General features: G+C 42.4%; 1 protein-coding gene across 10 annotated transcripts; it reads left to right on the forward strand.

The window, feature by feature from the left end:
• The first annotated feature begins 942 nt into the window (after positions 1–942).
• On the forward strand, positions 943–8,943 carry LOC139069630 (protein brambleberry-like). Of its 10 annotated transcripts, XM_070550272.1 has the most exons (10): positions 943–1,490; positions 1,592–1,655; positions 1,730–1,983; positions 2,397–2,472; positions 2,554–2,626; positions 6,288–6,525; positions 6,610–6,736; positions 6,828–6,969; positions 7,062–7,143; positions 8,786–8,943. In XM_070550272.1, the coding sequence occupies exons 6-8, from the start codon at positions 6,458–6,460 to the stop codon at positions 6,882–6,884; spliced, it is 252 nt and encodes an 83-aa protein (XP_070406373.1). In that variant the 5' UTR covers positions 943–1,490; positions 1,592–1,655; positions 1,730–1,983; positions 2,397–2,472; positions 2,554–2,626; positions 6,288–6,457; the 3' UTR covers positions 6,885–6,969; positions 7,062–7,143; positions 8,786–8,943. The 10 variants fall into 10 exon arrangements, 1 of the variants encoding a protein (XP_070406373.1); XR_011520321.1 differs by lacking the exons at positions 1,730–1,983; positions 2,397–2,472 and having other exon boundaries at positions 6,610–6,750; XR_011520316.1 differs by having other exon boundaries at positions 1,592–2,626; positions 6,610–6,750.
• The last annotated feature ends 8,437 nt before the right edge of the window (positions 8,944–17,380 follow it).

The following is a 17,380-nucleotide window of genomic DNA, read 5'->3' on the forward strand; positions in this document are numbered from 1 at the left end:
TAATAAATGGAAGTCAATAAATAAATAAAAAGATAAGAAATAGTGAAAATACAAAATAATTTGATGGGTTAAATTTGATTGCTGGTGGGCCTGTTCTGGCTGACAGATGTGATTTGGGTGTCGGTTATTTGTTGGGATGCACATTTTGTATCTGTGTTCTGTTTAGGTGGTTTTATCTCAAAAGAACCTTGAAATCTCATCTCTAAACAAATCTTATTTCACAAACCAGGAATATATATGTGTGTGTATATATATATATATATATATATATATATATATATATATATAATAAGCTATGTATACTTTAAGTTACTGTAGCTTACCATTAAATGTGTTATCTATGAAAGATTAAATGCTTTGTGGAGTGAAATAACAGGATTTTCTGGGCCAAGCCCATCCTATTTCACAGACACATCTCTGGCGTTTATAACAAATCAAACATTTTGAAAATCAGTTGAAAATTGAGCAAGTTACACCCCAATGTCAAGAAAGGGGGGAGCTGTCTCAGGTAAGATGGCCGCCACGATCCTACGTCGCATCCCATTTGCGAACAGCGGCACGTGCACAGAGCAGCCGCAGAGCAGCGCAGGATGTCGTAAAACGTCGCGCTGCTGTAGCACGAGAACGACTGGGCAGAAGATTAAAACAAAGACCAGACATACTTCAGCTAACACTTTTTAGAATAAGCATGATGGGACTTAAAATACATTTTTTATGGATTCCAGCTCATTGTGGAATCAGAAGTAATGAAGGAGTCGATAAGATGGCTAGGGAAGCAACAATTAATGCATCGGTTCAGTTAGATATTCACTTTTGTCAAAAAGAGATCAAGAGCATAATAAGGCAAGAAATGAAGAAGAAATGGCAAAACCAATGGGAGGAGGAAAGGAGGGGAAGATGGTTGTATAAAATTCAAAGAAGAGTAGGAGAAATGAGAAACACTGGAAGGAGTAGGAGAGAGGAGGTGATCCTTGCTAGACTAAGGTTTGGACATACTGGGTTAAACAATACATTATTCATAATAGAGAAACATAATACGGGGGAATGTGATTATTGTGGAGAAGATGAAACTATAGATCATGTTATATTACAATGTCAGAAATATCAGGCGGAAAGAAGGACAATGGTTCACAATCTTAGTCGGATGAAAGTGAAACTGGATCTTGTTGATTTATTGAGACAGAATTCAAAAAGTGACTGTTTTTGGATTTTATTTCGGATTTTGAAAGAGATAGGGGTGTTTGGGAGACTTTGAGTTTTTTTTCTTCCCCTGTTAGGTTTTGTTTTGAGGCTGCTGTTCCAGACCACACTCCACACTAGTTGGTGGCGGTAATGCACCATTGGTTGTTTGCCAACCGCCATTAAAACTCCAAAAGAAGAAGAAGAAGAAGAAGAAGAAGAAGAAGAAGAAGAAGAAGAAGAAGGAGGAGGAGAAGACTTAAATCGAGATTCACGACTCGAGTATCTATGTTTCTGGACAGTGAAAAGACGTAAGTTGATGGAATACTTTAGTTTAATTTGGAAATCTGACTGTTGTTCTTTGATAGTCGGATAATGATTGTTGAACGTAAAATGTTTCTACACTACTCAGAGGGGAGATACTTGTGCTGTGTTGAGCTCCACGTGTGTAGCTTTGTTAGGATCACCCTGCATGGGTGAGTTCACTACTTTCTTTGTCTAAAGTGTGTTTTGGGTTAAGACTGAAGTTTAATGGCTGTTCTTTTTGAAGATTACACTTACGCAATGTTTGATAAATGAGACCTCAGGAAGTTTGTCCTCCACCGCTGTCTGCTGGATTAGCTGTCTCTGCACACCGAGTGCTGGGCGAAAATTAGAATCCGGCAGCTACTAACGTTCCCAAAAGGGAAAACCGCATTTCAACTAGCAGAAAACAAAAACGTTTGGACTAACCAGGGTGAAGGTTGGCATCACATCTCAGCAATGGCGGCAGTCACGCGGCCTGAAAATCGATGCTATGCTAAGGTTTGTATTTTACTTTTGGACAAATTATTCTTGCTTCGTATCACAACGTCTCAGCAACATAAAGGCGTTGTTTTATTGTCTGGTTAGAAAGATTGAAGTGGATTATTGCGTTGTTTCATACTTGTGCACGTCACCTTCCTTTGTTAGCACTAATAGCATGCTATGCTAATGCTACTTAAACAGAAATGAACGTGAAACGTGACTTTATGAAAAATAACCGGGGACAAACAGATCAAGATAATCTTAGTCATTCATGTAATTTCCTGTTAATATCTTCACTTTTGGATTTTAGTAACCAACATCCAGCATCTTCTCACTCCTTCGTAGCATGAATAAAACAATATGACTGATCTGAGTGTAAATTTACGTCCAACACATGTTTGATAGCTTGTGTGTGCTTTTATGTCCACTAGAGTCCTTATTTGTGTCAAGATGCTGCCTGTGAGAACATAAATGTCTGCAGCGTTCTCCACTTCTACTTATTTAAATGTAATTTAAGTAAAATAGTGACTGCAAATCTCTGTTGCGTAGTTTATATAATTATTTTATCAACTCTTCATCCATCCAAAGGTGTATGGCAGAAGAAGGAACCACAATAACACCCGTGAGATGCTCTGATGAAACTGACAGCAAACACATTAAGGTAGAGAACAACACTTTAGCTTCTGTGTAAAACATGAGGATTAACAAAAGTACCATAAACGTTTTATATGATAAGAACATTTAATTACCTTATTTTTTATTTCATTTATTTCTTTGTTATTTTAAACAAATGGTAACAAATGGAACAAAACAATACAATTTACACATACCTGAATGAAAAGGAGCAGATTAAAAGATAATCTACCGTAAATCCTCTAACACAGGCCCGGGCCTGTATTTGACTCAAGCTCCAGGCCTTTATTGGAAGGAGGACCAGAATTAGAGGCAGGCCTCTATTTCTATTTGAGCAAAATGAACTAAGGGTTCACTGGAGTTTTTGACAATTAAAATTGCGCCCACATTTTCAAAGTTAAACACATTTCTTTTAACAACGGTAGTTTCTGCTTCAGCCCTCTCCCCCCTCCCCCTGCGCAGCGGCCGCAAACTCACTGATGCTCCTGCAGCCTCTCGGAGTTCCTGCTGCTCTAAACATTAAAATAATTATTTCATTTTCTGTTCCTCACTTCTGATTACCTTCAGTGGTGTCTGTTTGTTGCAACCAGCAGGCACAAAAACTAACTTGTTTTTATTTAACTATTTTTCTGTCCTGCCTGTTTATTATCTTCCTGCATCTCCTCTCAATCCTAAAGAGAAACTGCTACCTGGGTTCATATATATTCACCTTATGAGTTACCTTTTAACTGCAGTTCTAAAAGATCTACCGACCGCAAAAACAGCGGAGTGCTCGCTGCTTGGTGGCCGCATCATCGGTGCATCACCAGAGGACAAGGTGATGTGCCCCACTCCACAGCAGCGAAACACATCAGGTGCAAATAGAAGACAGAAAACATTAAAGGAAATGAGCCGACATGAACGATCGCGTGTCAGTGCCGACGCTCTGGCGCAGCGCGTTGCCCCCCCCAGCGCAGGAGCTTGTCACCTGCTGACAGCAGGCTGCTGTCTTTTCCGAGGGCTGCATCTTGCCGGTCATTATCATGTGACAGCGACTAGTCGATGACAGGCATAAAAAGTCACTATAGTGAATTCGACTAGTTCATACAACCCCTGCTACTGCTCCCCAGAGTGTTCTGCAGCATAATCACCACGTTCTCTTTGAACTTGATATCAAATTTTTGCCTCCTCTTCATCTCCGCACGGTTAAAGTTACCCTCGCGGTCTATCACTGGCAAATCAAAAGTGAGACGGATGACCCCCCCCCCCGTACTTGCTTGTTTACCACATTCCACCCGGCCACAATAAAAAAAAACGGCCATTATTCACCTCCGCTGACTCCGACACAGGCCAAAATGTGATACCCGGCGGTTAATTGAATACAGGCCTGGATTAGAGGATTTACAGTATATATAATCTGCCCCACTCACACCAGATTTGAGATTTTGCTTGGATATTTGATTTCACATGAGCTTTATAGAACAAGTGTAGAGTCCTGTAATCAGCCAGATGGCCCAGTTTTAATATTTGTAACTCAGCCAATAACACACTGGCTGTATCTCTGTGACTTTAGACTAATGATTGTTTTTGCTCATTTTGTGTAAAACCATGAATGGATTAGTGTATGTTTTAGGGCTGTAGCGAAGCCTCGACGACGTCGACGGCTCGATTCTAAAAATTTGTCGACGTCAGATCCGGAAGTCGACGCACCGCGCCCACTTGTTGCATCCCCAGGAGTTTGTAAATAGAGGAGGAATCTGCCTGTTTTTCCTCTAGTTCGCCCTCTTCTCCGCCTTCACTAACATCTCTGCCAAATACCGAAGACCCGGAACAATGTCCGTCCACTACTAGATTATTTTCCTGTTTTGCCCGCCTTCGTCTCCCGGCAACGGACAACAACTTCCGGGGTCAGATGCACTGCTTCGTCTTTACCGCAGATGTAGAAAATCACCGGGAGCGTTTCTCCCTTCATAAAGGAGCTTCTTTCGGACATTAGGAGAGCTGTTTTGGTGGTAGCAGTCTCTCCTCCGTGCTGGTCTGTTTGCTGCTGGGTGTTTTTGGTTTATTTAAACTTGGAAACTTGAACTTAACGTTGGTAAAGCTACTGTTAGCATCTTCGCTAACAGCTTCTTGCGTTTGGATAATGCCGGGCATACACTGTGCGACTTTTTCACTTTTTTGAGCCGATTTTCCAGTCGTGCGAGAAGCCACGACATCGGGGCGAGTTTTGCGCCGAGCGGTCATGTAGTGTACAGGGGGTTACGAGAGGCGATTAACACCACGTGACCAGCCGCCGATCAGCAGTCGTGAGGTAGCAGGGACTTCTGGTGTGTTTAATATTTTGCTCGTCCCTCGTGAGGGTATCGCACTGTTGAAGCGGTGCTGCGAGCAGCTACGATCCAAAAAGTATCAGAACCGCTCACGGCGCATGCGCGCGCAATCCTGCATCAACGCCGGCCGGTCGCTCGCTATTTCCCTAATAACACACGCTGTTCGTTTTATAAATCCCTGTGTGTCCTCCTGCAGCACTCCCGAAGGACAACAGGCAAGACAAAAAAGTCTGACGTGTTGAGTAAAAACTGCTATTTTTAGCACATTTTTAGGGCCGACGTGTTGCTACCAGACGTACAGTGTGAGCAGTCAGGTCGCATGCGAGAACTGGGTCGTACAGTGTGAGCACACGACTCGTGAGATCTGCTCTGCGAGGAAGTCGTACAGTTTGAGCTGAAGCTGAACGCTGCGAGTGAAAAAGTCGCACAGTGTACGCCCGGCTTAAGCTGTTACGTTTTGGTTTAGAGTTCATCTTTTTTGTGGTGTAGATCTCCCTTTTATTACATTTAATGTTGTGGGTTTTCGGTTTAGTTTAAAATATCACCTTGAGTTTGGTTTAACCGCCCAGTTTAGAGTTTGGATCCCTAGTTATTTGTACTTTGTTTTAATTCCCCACAGGCAGAATTAGTTTTATTATTCCCAACCTGTGGATGGAAAGATTTATGATTTTTGTTGTTTTAAATAAACCTGATCATCATTTTAACTTTTAAATCACGTTATTGTCCCTTCCTTTTTGCACACGAGCCAAACTCCCCAGGAAGAGTCGTAACACCACTCCCCTCCCGCACATAAGTGACCAAAACAAAGCAGCATGGAGACACTCCATCTTCTACCACCTCTCAGGCAGCAGCCTGCACTCCCAAGTTCTACACGTCACCAGAACATAACCAACCGCAACACAATAAAAGCAGTGTTATACAAAATGGAAGGCCCGTAGTGTTTATTCTCTTACAGTAAGAATTTATCAATTTTTTTTGAGGAATTTATTTGAGATTTTCTGGTTTTTGTTAATTGTGCAATGGAAAAATAATCATTAGATTAATTTTCTAAATAGTCATTAGAATAGTCGACTATTCGATAAAATAATCGTCAGAATAATCGTTTTAAAAATAATCGTTTACCCCCAGCCCTAGTATGTTTATATGTAATTCCCCAGATTTCAATGCAATAAGTCATATATGGAACAATCACATTATTTTATGACAAAATGCGTTAAAATTCAAAGACTCATTTACTCTGGTTACTATAGCAACTATATACTATACCAGTAATACGTTTATGAGCCCAAAACCTTAATGTCCCTCATTCTATCAACAGTAATGCCTTCTATAGCCAGTGACATGTCAGTATTTACTCCTCTCTCTTTTGTACTGATGCAGTCATGAGCTACCAGCTCCCACACCACCTGCTCACCATCTGCATGCCGGCCTGTCCTTTGGCCAGTGGGATGTTTGAGTGGCTGAGGAACCCACAACCTTCTCCTGCAGCACCTCCTCCTTCTCCTGTTGCTCCAGCACATCTCTCACCTAAGGATGCTTAGTTTGAGGTGATGATGGCAGACGAGAAGCTTCTGTCTGAAGCGGAGCATCTGGAGCACATGACATCTGCCATTACAAGGTGAATGGAGCGGTTTGTGTTCTTTAATGTTTGTTTTTTTAATTCAAGTTCAGTTAATTTAAGCTTCAGTCTTCTCTCTCAAAGGTGCAGTTCTTATCCGGTGGTTTCCCAGGTGAGGTCCAGCTGTGAGAGCCTCTTGGAGGAGACTTTAGTAAAGCTGGGTGTGGAGTTGTTCAACTGCCAGACAGACGGGGGTGCGAGACTTTCCTGTGTACGTGGTAAATGGTAACGTTTTATTCTGTTTAAATCGATGTTTCCTCACCAAAAAAATCAGTATTCAGTTTTATACGTTTGATTCTCAGAGCAATAAGGAGTGCACGTCTGACATCCAGACATGTGGAACACCACATAGTGGGTAACCTAGCTGGATCGGTTTGCTACACGAGCCGTCAGCAGCTCTTTCTGGACCAAGCAGAGCTCACGATTAACACCCTCATCTACACGGTGACCATCCAGCTTCCTGAAGAATCTCCTTTGTGCTGTGAGGCTGTAGATCTTGGCCTGAGCCTTCCTGGTTGTTTTTTTTTATTAAACAGGAGGGACGTCTGCAGCTGAAGGACCTGACCGCAACTTCTCTGGACAAGCTGGCGGAGGTCACGGGGCTCTGCAGGGGAGCAGGTGAGCAGTCTGGCCTCAAATTAGTATCACGTTGAAAGTTCTTGTTTACATCCTGGTAACTGCTCACATCCACACAAGCTGGAAGGCAACAAGCTCGTCTCCAACCATTATCCAGAGCTGTGTTTCTGTGATTGAAGCTAACAAAATAAAACCTAGGGATTTAGATCTTACTACTTTAGATCATCTAACACATCTTTGTGCAGATGAATAAAGAAAACATCTCAAAGCTAACGGTGTTTAGTACAAAGCTTCCAGATACCTTTGAAGTAGGGCTAATGAGCTGTGAGACGACAGTCCTCAGAACCGTCACTTGGACAATGAAGGTGTTCTTCTACGTCACCGGTGTCCAACTCCAGTCCTGGAGGGCCACTTTCCCACACGTTTTAGTGTTTTTCCTGTTCCAGATCTCAATCAGCAGGTGGTAATCAGGCTTCTGGGGAGCTTGGAGCTGCTGCACAGGTGAACCAACTGTGTTGGAGCAGGGAAACGGCAGAAAGGTGCAGGATAGCGGCCCTCGAGGACTGGAGTTTGACACCTCGGTTCTACGTGTTGTGGGTCGTGCTGAAGGATCGCCGTGACAACGCTCGTCTTTGAAGATGAACAGATACTTTGTTTATTCTGATGAGCGACGTAAACAAAAACATGAAACAAACAACATTGAAGGCTGCCAATTACAACACATTTATGTAACTATTGTGACTAGACCGTTACCGCGGCTCACACAGAACTACACACACCTGTTTTCATTTTCACACGTTTACGTCTCAGAACCGATCAGCAGCTCAGTTCTGCCCCTCGTTCCTGCGGTCGTACATAATTATATAAAAGAGCTCATGAGTCATTAGATGGCTATAACCAGTTGGTGTCTGGACGAGTGGGGCAGATGTTTTACTTTTTTATTTTAGACTTAACTTCTGTGTATTTTAGCAGCTGGAAACCTGTAAAATGTTGCTTTTATCGTCCCTCTTTCGTTTACTTGTGCAGCCTACAGCTCCGTGTGTTAACCTTGCTGATGGGTTTTATTTAGCTGTTTATCGACAACTAACGGCTAAACAGGACAGTGGTCAACGGGGAGGTGCCCGCTTCCTGCCCTCTAGCCAGAGGCTGGGGGTGATGGTGCTGATGTCACGTGTCGAGGCGTCTGTATGGAGAAGAGAGTCAGGTCGCAAGGGCGAGCTTGTCCCACTAAGGAAAAATGGATGATAAGAAACAAAAGTTGCCCACTAGATGGAGCTGTGGCAGCATAACTGATCCACTGCAAGTTTTAATAATTTTATCCTCCCATTAAATTTGAATAGATACTTTAAAAACTACAAACTGAGTACTAAATACTTTTATTTATTAATAATGAAAAAGCACAACTGAACAAGTATTAGAGTAAAGGAACAAAAGATTAATAAACACAAAGTATTTCAGATAAATCTTCTATTAAAGATGATTACAAAGAGCTGCATCATGTGAGTTTTGTTTGTTTGTAAACAACAGATGTTAAATGTGAGTAATGAATGTCTTTATGCTGAACTCTGATTAAAATATATTCTGTTTTTGATGATTAAAATATATTCTGTTTTTGATCATAACTGTTGTGTAGAAAAAGTCAAATGCCACGTTGATGTTTTCTTTGTGTATTTCTGTGTTTCAGGCGTACAGGTCCACGGCACAGAGATGCTGGTCAGCCTTGAGGGATCCAACACAAAATGGCTTCTCACTGCACACTAACCTGTTTATTAGAAGCATTTAGGTCTGAGGGAAATGTAGAATATTTTCATTTTAGCTTGTAAATAAAGACACTAAATCCTACGTAGATGGGCCATTTTTTCTTATGGACATGTTTAACTTTGGTGTTTGGAACAAAGAATCCAAGAGTTGTTTTAATGAAAACTTTTACATTTGAATAACAAACAAATGAAAGACCCTGCAAAATGAAAAAGTAATAAACAGAAATGACTACAAATACACACACAGTGATCACATATGGACAAAGGTAATTTAGCAATGGTAAATAAAATGAAATACGTATCAGCAGCAGTCTTTGTCTAATGTAGTTAGCTTCTGTTAGGGATAAAAGCTTTATGTGGTCTGGAGTATCTGTCCCCAGTTCTCCAGACACAATAACTTGGTTAAAGATGAGAATCGTGAATGAACTGTTCCCAAGGCAAATGTCAAAATGCTGTAGAGCCCAGATGAGTGCCAGTTTCCTTTTCAATGGTTGAGTAGTTCCACTGAGCCTGGTTGAATTTCCTGGAGTAATAGCATACAGGGTGATCAAGCCCGCTGGCATCCTGGAGGAGAACAGCTCCCACACCAGTGACGCTGGCGTCAACTTCCAGCTTAAATGTATGGGAGAGGTCAGGAGCAGCTAGAAAAGGAGCTGAGCATAGCAGATGTTGCAGGGAAACAAGCAGTTTGGCAGTCCGAGGTCCACGTGAAAGGAATTTGAGGGCTGAGCATGTTGGTAAGTGGCTGGGCCACAACAGAGAAATTTCGGCAAAAACACCTGTAGAACCCTGCTAGGCCTAAAAATCGCCAGAGTTCACAACGGGTTTTCGGAAGGGAAAAGTAAATCATAGCCTGGATTTTATCCGACAAGGCTCTCACCTTCCCATGGCCGACTTCCTTCCCCAAGTAGTGGACGGTTGCTTTCACAAACTCGCATTTCGCTAGATTCACCGTGAGATTAGCATGTCTGAGGCAATCGAACACGGTACGCAAAGTTTCGACATGAAGATCCCAAGACAAAGTAAAAACAACATTGTCCAAATACGCGCTGCAGTGAGAAACATCACCCAGAACCTGGTTCACGAGTCTCTGAAATGTAGCAGGAGCAGTCCTTAAACCAAAAGGCAGTACAGTGTATTGCAAGAGGTTGTCTAGAGTTACAAAAGCTGACACTTTAAAGGCAAACGGAGTCAACTGTACCTGCTAATAACCCTTCAGGAGGTCAAGTCGGGTAACAAAGGAGGCGGCTCCCACACTATCTATGCAGTCATCTACACGAGGCAGAGGGAATGCATCTGGGTCAGTCGCAGCGTTTAACTTACGATAATCGGTGAAGAACCTATAGGTACCGTCGGGTTTGTTCTCCAACAAACAGGGAGAACTCAAGGAGCCAGTGCTAGGTTTTGCCAGGCCATTCTCAAGTAGATACTCCACTTCGTTTTTCATTAACTCCCGCTTATGTGGGCTGGCTCGGTTGGGATGCATACGCACAGGTGTTGGGTCTGAAAGAGTGATGTCATGGGCTATGAGATGAGTCTGTGACGGGACATCCGAGAAGAGTTCCTGAAATGAGTGAATTAAATCTTGTAGCTCAACCTGCTGGGAATGCGAAATATGAGTTAGGCAGTCATGTAAATTTTTATTTGCTTCCGAATTGCACGACCAGGGAGTCGTAGGAGGACCCACAGCGGAGGCGCGACAGAACACATCAGGGTCCTCAGGTGGAGTAGAAATCACAGTAGTGGCCACAACCCCGGACTGAGAGGGACCAGAGTCTTTAACATGGAGCAACTTAAGGCGGTTTATGTGACAAACCTTGGTTTTTCGGCGCATCAGAGGGGTCTTTATAACATAGTTGCGGTCATCTAATTTTGACACAACGTCAAAGGGGCCCTCAAACTTTGGAGATAACAAAGTATTCATTGTGGGATTCAAGAGGAGGACTTGGTCTCCTACTTGTAGGTCTCTAGAGCAAGACTTTAGGTTAAAACGGGCCTTCATGGAGGCTTTTGCCGTCCTCAGATGTTGCTGGGCTGTTTGGTTAGTTTCTTTAAGTCTTCTCTGAAAGGCGTTTACATAAGAGGGTAAACTGGACCCAGCTGGAGGAACAGGCCAGAGAAACTTTTCCTTTAAAGCCTTCAGCGGGCCTCTAGGGACATGACCAAACACTAGTTGATGTGGGCTGAAACCAGTGGAATCCCGTACGGCATCTCTGACGGCAAACAAAACAAAGGGAAGACCTTCTTCCCATGAGCAACCCGAGGAAAAGCAGTGCTTCCGTAGCATGGTCTTTAAAGTTTGGTGCCATCTTTCTATCACACCCTGACTTTCGGGATGGTAACTAGATGAGGTTTCATGTTTAATGTTCAGTGTTTTCGCTACCTGGGAGAAGATCCGCGACGTAAAATTTGTCCCTTGATCTGATTGTATGACCTTGGGCAACCCGAAAACCGAAAAGAACCCAGTTAAAGCTTTTATTACATTTTTGGTTGTAATGGAGGTCAGAGGAATAGCTTCCGGGAAGCGAGTTGCAGAACACATGATGGTCAATAGTAAAGCTGAGGAAAATAATCGATGCATCGGGGTGCAGACATAAACGATTCTGCATCGTAGAAGAGTACGCCATAATCAATTATAGTGGAAGGTTTCAGCTTCCTAGCTACCTGTTTTTATTTCTGTCACCTGATTTTTGGCATTAAAATACTTTTGAGTTTTACTTTTTTGTGTTTTGATCCTTTCCAAAGCCGACAGTATTAGGAAAATAAAAATAAGATACGTTAAATGACTAGTATGTGGCCTTATGTAAAATATAAGGCAGAAAAAATACAATAGATTTATTCTATTGTAGAGAGGAATGTTTATTTTCTCGTATTTCCACCCCTACTCCTTTCCCAGCTAGGGGGAGGAGGGGGGACTCCCTGCACAGCGTTTCATTGCTTTGTTGCCAACCCCCCTCGCCCGTCCTCAGCTGCGACAACGGTCGTGTGCCGCCGAAGCGCCGCAAAATGGGAACCGCCTTCATTCGTCGCCCTTGTTATCCGAGTCAGGTCTTGGCTCTTGGGATCGATGAGTTAAGGTGAACTCATCAGCTAATAATGCAGCGGAAGAAAGAGAGGAGACTTTTTGTTCATTTAAATATAACAGTAGCCTCTCAGGCACATGTCTCATAAATTCTTCCACCAGATTTAGCTCCTTTAAGTCAGCTAAAGTGTTTACTCCAGAAGCTGAACACCACTTCTCAAAGAGAACAGATTTAAGGTGAGCATATTCTACATATGACTGGTTAGGCCTAGGTTTATCTAGCCGGAAACGCTGACGATAGGCCTCAGGAACAAGTTCATAAGCATTTGAAACTGCTGCTTTCACACACTCGTAACTAGCGCTGTCTGTTAGAGACAGAGCCGAAATAACCTGAAGGGCCTTACCTGAGAGCTTGCACTGCAGAAGCAACGACCACACCTCACGAGGCCACTGCAGAGTCACCGCAATCCGCTCGAAAGCAAGGAAAAACTCATCCACTTCAGTTTCTCGGAACAGTGGAAGGAGGGAGACACACTTGCTGACGTCGAAGCCAGGCGGTAATGACGAGGCACCTGGAGGAGATGGTGAGGCGTCTCGGTGCAGGGCACGGGGAGGCGAAGACGAGGGCGAAGGACGGTCGGCAGCTGTCTTGTTCGAGGAAGCGGCAACGTCCAGAGTCCTCATCTGAAGTTCTAGCTCTCGGAGACGAACCTCAGTGTCCATCCACTTCAGTTCTATCTCATGGCGGAGATTCCTCTCATGAGTTTTTTCCTCGGCTTGTATTTTGAGTCGAGCAAGCCAAAGCTGGAGTCGAGCTCCTGTTAAATGGGAGCGAGGAGAGCTAGCTCCCGGCGATGCTGAAGCTGGAGGGGAGAGTTCAGCTGATTGGTCGACGGAGGGCAGAGCTGAGACGAGGGTCTTCTTCTTTTCATCCAGCCAGTCCCCCTCTCCATCCGAGGGAGGTGGAGAGGCACCTGAAGCGGAAGGCGGAGGGAGGACTTCCTGTGTCTCCAGGTAATCTGTGACGAGCCGGCAAAGGGCATCCTTAGTTAGCTGTTTTGGGACGAGCAAACTGAAGTGGGCTGTAACCTGCTGCAGATCAGCTTTGCGGCAACTCTCCAGCAGCCGGCGCGAAGGAGCCGCCACAAACGCATGCAAGTCAAAGGATGCCATGCTCCGACTCTAAGGGACACAAACACAAGGTTAATATCTTTACACACACACAATCCCGGGAGAAAAAGTAAATTAAAATGAAAATCCTGGACGAGCCCCTATTTATGTCCCTCAGCCCGCTAGGAGAGATGTTGTTGAGGGAGAAATAAAGTTTGTGTGTGGGTTGAATCATGACGGAGTGCAGTGTCGCTGTACCAAGGATTTTAATTACAGAAAGAAAAGCCAAAAAGTTTCAGCCATAATATATACAAAACTAAAGAGGATGTACACAAAAGAAAAACCAAAAGCGCCAGCCCATAAGGGGCCGGGAGGGGGGATTAATTAACCGAAATACAATTACTACAGTCACCAAGCTAATTAAGGGACGTCCTGTTAAGCAGGGACGCTGGGAAAAGTCTACAAGCAGAGTCAAACAGCCATTCCAAGGTCGGGGTTACCAGAGAGTCAGATTCTAATCCTAATATCGAATCGAATATCTAAAGCCGAATGTAATGAACGCACGCGAGGAGAAGAGAGCAGCAAAAACTCTTCCGAGTCTCCACTACCCTGGACCTTTTCAAAGACTGTGGGCATGAGAGCAGCTTTTAACAGCTGACCCATGATTGCCCATTACACACAGCTGAGCAGGAGACAGACGAAGCAGAAGCCACTGAGGCCATCCTGTGGCCGTAAAGGGGCAGAGCACGTAACAATATTAATTTCAGAAACCGTTAATTAAGGTCAGAAATAGATTGAGTAACACAAGGTAGAGGTACTTTTTCATAACTTTTAAAGAACTAGATTCTTCAACTGCAGTGATCCCTCGCTACTTCGCGGTTAGTTTATCGCGGATTCACGACTTCGCGGATTTTTTATTTGGAGCCTTATTCAAGGGAAATTCGCAGATTTGCGGTATTTTTCACCGATTCGCGGTATTTTTCTATGCGAAATATCAAGAAATTCCTGGTTTTTTTCATCAATTTCATCATAAAATGCACTTTTTGTAATAAAACTATAAAAAAACCAAGTAAAAAAATTTTTTTCTTGAGTTTTACCCACAAAAAGAGAATGTGATCATACGATAATTCAATATAGTACTGTATGTCAGACTGGTCGGCTGGATTCGGGAGTTGAGCTTGTAGGGAAAGTGGTTTCACAGACGCGGAAGTGAGAGCGTCGGTGAAACGCCGGCTCATGATTTAAGCTAGGAAACCCCCGAGCGTTCGAGCGTCAACGAAGTGACACGGAAATGCCGGGCTTTCCAGAAGTAAGTAAGATAACTTACTATGAGCTGATAGTTCGTGGGATGGATCAGTAGGTTGGAAACTCTGATCATGAATCTGAAGAAACGATGACTGAGTGGTGAGCTGGAAAGGCGACTTCCGTTTATAGCCGCGGTTTGTGACGTAGGTGCGACGTGGAGGGAATCCCCGCGAGGGGCATGCTGGGAGTTGTGGTCCATAGTGGAGGCCGGCTAGCTGGAAGAGGCTGGCCTGGGAACTTGGGTTCTGACACTGTACTGTAAATATGGTGTCCCTACTTCGTGGATTTTCACCTATCGCGGCCAGGTCTGGAACGCATCTACCGCGATAAACGAGGGATCACTGTATACAGGTAAACATCTCCATTTAGGAATAGCTCATCATAAATTGGATGTTACTGAAATTATGAACACAAAATCAAAGTTTAGGATAACTTAACCTTAACTTAAATGAGGAGAATTGTTTATAAGACTCATTTGTCAGAAAAGTTTCAAAGTCACAAACGGACAAAACACATGGTTCAAGTAGGAGCTTTAAGAAGTCAAATGTCATCATAATGGATAAAGCCTGGTGTCTAGAAACCTCTAATGGATAATGTTTATAATGATATTGGATAATCTCTAATGGATAATGTGTAAGAATCCGCTCAAAGCAAGCAAACCAGATCAAGGTTCAAGATACGTTAATGCAAAAAGTCACAATCAGTACTTTTGAAAGTTTATAGATGTCATATATTAATCTCTTATTTCCTAATGATAATTTAATTTAGGTTCAACAAACAAAACATCATCATTCCTATACCTGACATTTCAATTCTGTTCACTTAACCTCCTATCAGGGGTTACACTAGCCTTAATATTATTTTGGTTTACTCTCATTATCAAGTTTTATTGGTATTCAACAGACGCACAAGCTTCAGATAGATAGCAGATTATCAAGACGAATCAGCTAACTATCTTTCTTTGGAAAAGTGTCAGGCTCCACCGACCTCTGTGTGTGAATAGGTCAGCATAGCCTAGCAGTCTCCTTCTGTTTGGGTTATGATAAGGAGACAGTGAGATATGGCTCAACAATTGAATCAACAAAAACAATTGAATCTTCAACATTTAAATCCCATTTACAAAATAAATTTAGGTGTGTAACAAAGATTTGTTAAACTTTATCATGTTTTCTGAAATCTGAGTTATAAATGTAGGTAATTTCATACCGTCTGCCCTTAAAAAAATGAAATATTTGGTCATCGACTAAATTACTTGATTTAAATTTAAATTAACTGATAAATTTAAATAAATTTATTTGATGTGTTCAGCAATAAGTCTGTTCATTAATTGGTTTAAATTTTACCAATATTAAATGTTTCAGTCAAAAACTACATATCTTGTATTTGTCCCAATCCTAAAGTGAGCAAGGCCAAGCAGCTGTGTCAACATTAACCTAATCTCTACCTGTTCCGAAATCATGGGCCGATGTTTACATTCCAAAGAGGACAGAAAACCTCAAATCAAACTGTCCAACTACTTCACACTTAGTTTCAAGGTGTGCAAACTCAATTTATAAATTAAAGCATTAACTTATTTTTGGTTTTATATTTTCTTTCAACAGTCATTTCTCGAAGCCATACTGATGTCTGCTTCAGCCTCTTGGCTGATAGATTTTGGTTTCAAATTGGATTCTATCAGGATGCGTGTTTACTTTTGATATGACCTTGCTGTTTAACCCAGACACAGAGGAGCGTGAAATTCTGTGTCAAAGCATTTAAAAGTTCCCAACCTGAGAATACATGAACTAAAACAATTCAAACTTTTTAAATGTAAATTCCCTACAACAGCTATAATCTGCTTTACTATTATTATTTTCACTTCTGACAGTTTCTCCCCTTGTTCTGACCACAATGTCCGCTAACCGGAGATCTGAACAAGTTCCTACATTTGACAGACGCCAGAAAGATTCAGTTTAGGGCTGCAACAAACGATTATTTGGATAATCGATGAATCGGATGGGGTCTCGACATGATTAATCGATTAATCGGATTACATGGGGACATTGTTAAAAACTGCTAGGGAAACGTTATTCCTCTCCTTCCTTCACTTTATTAAACACAACATTATTAGAAAGCAGTTCAATAGCAGAAAAACAACATGCCATCACCTAAATTGTCTTATAAGGTGTATAGACAGAGACCCTAAGCTACACCTATCTGTGACCTAAAATGCTTGGTCCAAGTTAAACAGCTTAAAGAGCAAGTCAACCCCTACCAGAGTCTAACTCCACTCCCACTTCATGTTTGAAAAATGCAACACATGCTGTTGCCTGGCAGACCGAGAGGGCGGAGCCGCTAACAAATACACACTCACTCAGGCTCACGACAGCATTGTGACATCATAATGTACCAGTTTACATCATAGCATACTTCTTAGCCAATAGCGGTGGCAGATTTAAATTAAAATACAGTGCAGAGTTTTTACCTGACAACGGCACAACACTGCCAGTTTTAGGCAGAATATTTAAAATTGAACTAAGATGCACTGAAGTGCCAAATTATTGACGACACGTGTCTGCAGCACGATTAGACACTCATTTATTTAGTTTATCAGCAAAAAAAATGTTTATTTGGGGGTGACTTGCTCTTTAAGGGGAATTCTCATCTGTTTTGTTTGATCTCATCTGTAGACATTTATTATAACTGGGGATGTCAAACAACTAATTTTTAAATGTAATTAACAACTAATTTTTAAATGTAATTAAATATAGACTGTGAATTAATTAAAATTAATCACCATTTCCAAAAATGACTGAAAAAATACCAAATAAAACAAAAGTAAATGAATGCCATCCTCCTTGTGATGATGTCCTGGGCAACTGCCATAAAGTCACATCAAGAGATGCTGCTGATCATTCCAACGATCCCAAATAGACTCACATTAGGCCACATGAAAGCAACTGAACCCAAAAATATAGTAACCAGTAAATAACTGCACTCTCACACAACACGCCTGCAGCGAGAGTTAGTACTTCTCCCTCCCTTTTAAAAGCGTTTTCACTTCTGAAGACATTGTGGTGCTAGTAGTCTGGCCCTGGTGTAA

The sequence above is a fragment of the Nothobranchius furzeri genome, chromosome 4 (genome assembly GCF_043380555.1).
Source record: "Nothobranchius furzeri strain GRZ-AD chromosome 4, NfurGRZ-RIMD1, whole genome shotgun sequence".
Classification (NCBI taxonomy): domain Eukaryota; kingdom Metazoa; phylum Chordata; class Actinopteri; order Cyprinodontiformes; family Nothobranchiidae; genus Nothobranchius; species Nothobranchius furzeri.